At 37.3% G+C, this 3,472-nt stretch overlaps 1 protein-coding gene across 1 annotated transcript in view; it reads left to right on the top strand.

The window, feature by feature from the left end:
• The window catches only part of ivd (isovaleryl-CoA dehydrogenase), an 11,506-nt gene that overhangs the window by 6,108 nt on the left and 1,926 nt on the right, over positions 1 to 3,472 (top strand). Inside the window, exon 11 of the mRNA XM_014014259.1 lies at positions 1,021 to 1,093. Coding sequence (XP_013869713.1) covers positions 1,021 to 1,093 — 73 coding nt within the window. The remainder of the gene's footprint in view (positions 1 to 1,020; positions 1,094 to 3,472) is intronic.

Consider the following 3,472-nt stretch of genomic DNA (forward strand, 5'->3'; position numbering starts at 1 on the left):
GTGCAGCAAGGAAAAATGTCCCCCGGGAAACAACAGTTCACTGGCGGCCGCGACGAAACGTTCCGCTATTTAAACCGGAATGTCCGGTATTCAAAAAATTCBRATCATAACAAAAATAAAAACCGGTATTCGGTACAAAACGGTATACCGCCCAGCACTAATGCCACCAGTGCGCTCGGTGCACCTCTCCACTTCAAATCTGACAAACATTGAAAAAAACAAGTTCTGTAATTTATTTATCTATCAACACAATTTAAAATTTGATGTATAGTCTTTACGAAGAGCAAATCTTTCCCAATCAATTGGTCATGTGACTAGGACATAAGGGTGTTCAGGGACTCCAGGGGATTAATCATCAAATTAATCGTTATTGGCTAAATACCACAATTATTCGTGATTATTATTTTTTTGCCAATATTGCCCAACCCTAGTGTAAACTGAAGGTGGAACTGCTGCCGTGGAATGATGCTCTGTGCCCATCTTTCCTTGGCGTGCATCATGGACTGAKCTTTTTTTTTCCATATACTGAATTGAATGTACGTTAAATGTTACAAAATTAGTCAATTGTGTTTTTAATAATATAATAGCTTAAAAACTTACAACAAACATGAGAGAGAAAAATTTACATGCCTTGCTGTGCTGTATTTCCGGTTTCTGTGAAATTACAGGGATTATCACAAACTACTAGTGAAAGTAGTTTGTGGTGAAAAGATCACAAACTTGGACGAGCCTTCAACTCCATGTAAAAATCAGCAGACTGAGTCCACAAACTGAGGCTATGCAGGGCTTCACTGTAAAGCATTTTATGGTTCTAGAAAGGTGCTGGGATATTTAAAAGTATCTTACAGAGATGGAAGCAGGTGTTGTTTTTATCCTGACGTGTTGGTTGAAGTTTAAAATGGTTTAGTTTTTTTTGTCAGGTTTCCGTTTTAGATAAAGTTTTAAGGCTCATGTCAGCCTTGTGTTGCTTTTCCTCTCCATCCCTGCACTCGGTGAGACAGTTTTATTTTTGTTTTTCAGGACTGTGCTGGAGTGATCCTGTATTGTGCTGAGAACGCCACTCAGGTTGCTCTGGATGGGATTCAGTGTTTGGGTGAGTTCTAACATGGATCCATGTGTTTTTAYCTGATGTTTCAATCAGTAGAGGAGACTTGAACACTGCCCGAGTAAAAACACCTTCATGTTTCATTGAACTGCTTTTAGCTTTTAATACAACCGTTTGAAATGTTTTGTATTTTGATCAAACATTATGATTATTAACATTATTATCGCAACAGTTTCTTTTCCATCCAGAGTAAGTTTTAAAGGTGAAAGAGTTAACTCAAATAGTTTTCCCCATGTGTTGATGTGCAATTCCAAAATGCAGGTATGCAGTCAATGTAAATAAAGCACTTATCTGCATACCTAAAAAAAAAAATCTGAGTGTAAACACCGTAATTTACAGACTATAAGCTGCTACCTTTTTCACACGCTTTAACAACTGTGGTTTAAACATTGATGTGACTAATTTCTGAATTTTTACCGTGCGGGGCCGACGAGCAGCTGTTTTTGTGTGCCACGTGCATCGCACATTTGTGGCCTGTGTTTGTGTGGGTCATGTGTATTGTGCTGGTTTTGTGCGCCACACATATGATGCGTGTTGGGGCTGTGGTCAGGTGTGGTGATGGTGTTGTGTGTAGCATCTTTCTGTGTTAATATCTCATGTTACAATGTGGACACCTGTGGCTTWGAGACAAGTGCGGCCTATAAGAAACGTGTTTTTACTGAGAGGCGAGACACAAACCAGGAGACAAAATAGAAATACAGACCTTTATTAGCCTCAGGATATTTTGGTAAAGAATCAAACCAAATGACACGTGTTTAAACAGTTGAGCCACTCCTCTGGGGCAAAGATGTCGTCTCGATTGGGAAAAGCCCTTCCTCTTTCAGTGACTCAACAACAGGCTACAATCTGATGATAAAAACTGTGTCTGTCTGTTGTTTGGTGATAGGCATGCGTTAATTTATCTGTCCCTCAAAAGTACCGTCCGTTCTTAGATGACCCATAATACAAGTCACTTAACCCTCTGAGGTCTGGGGTCTAAATGGCTGTTTTTGACTAACTTTGAATTTACCTCTATATTTTCACTTTACCATGTTTGGTATCATTATTTTCAGCACAACCTCAGCTATTTGTACAACCTTTATTTGACTTTTTTATAAATAATTTATTGTGTGCGGCTTATATTCAGTTGTGCTCAATAGTCCGGAAATAACGGTAAGAACTAAGACATTAAAACTGTCAGAGCAAACGGCTCAAACGTTTCTTTTCATTTGCTTCACCGGTTTATGAAGGTAAGTAGCTGTAACTATTGATTTGAGACAAATAAGCAGACTTTTTTAACTGGTCTTTGGGGCGTTGCAATGAGCACCAGTGTAATTAATGACCCATCACATCAAACCGGGGATTTGGTCTCAAAGTGGTACAAGAAGAAAAAGGCAGCTAGTTCATTGGTTAAGACGATTGTAACAACTGGCTTTTGTTAAAATATAATCTACGGGTCATTTAAATAAAATGTTTGAAATGTTATTAAAGAATATTTTGAAGCCCTTTTTTAGTAGAAGCTACAGAAAACATGATTGAACTTTATGCTTTAGAATTGATAGTAAAACCAAAATATTGATACTTCAGACATTTCAGGTCATCGATATCAACACGAACGCAGTGGAAAGTATCTGAACRGTTGAAATCTTGTCTAAATCATACATAGTTGGATGGAACTACTTTTTTCTTTCACCTGGGTGATGCGTCAGCGCAGCGGCAAATGCTCACTCAGTCTGTAGTTGTTACATGTTCAGTATTTTCATGTTAAAATGTTCATGTTATGTAAATTAAGATACAAGTTTTCTGTTCTAGATGATAATATTTATCTATAAATAACAAACACCATTTTCATGTTTCCTACGATTGTCCTCTGATTGTTTTTTCTACTGTAAATGAGGCTGTTTCAGCCATGTTTGCCTTCACCTTTGCAACTTGAATATCCCAGCATGACTCAAGTGACGTGAGCATAATCCGCTGCGTGGTGYGGTGACGTATTTACGTCATGAAATTAGCATATCAGGATATAATTTGTTTTCCTGGAAAAGTTTTTTTTTTCCAGGTATTATCGTGAATGATATGATATGGCCCAGCCCTATGTTAAATCATTATGCTTTTGAGTTTAAAATAAATAAATATATTACTCTATCATGCATTCTTTATTCAAGTTCAAAGAGTTTATTGTCATATATATACACAGATGAAACATGTTTCCCTTAGCAACGAAATTCTTACTTAGCTGACCACACTGAATGCCAAGAGGCAAGCAGACAAAAAAAATTACTGTGGTGATTTGAAATACACTACCTTTTCTACATACAGCGGGTAAAATAAGTATTGAACACGTCACCATTGTTCTCAGTAAATATATTACTAGAGGTGCTAATGACA

This window comes from Austrofundulus limnaeus, unplaced genomic scaffold (assembly GCF_001266775.1).
Source record: "Austrofundulus limnaeus strain Quisiro unplaced genomic scaffold, Austrofundulus_limnaeus-1.0 Scaffold2, whole genome shotgun sequence".
NCBI lineage: Eukaryota > Metazoa > Chordata > Actinopteri > Cyprinodontiformes > Rivulidae > Austrofundulus > Austrofundulus limnaeus.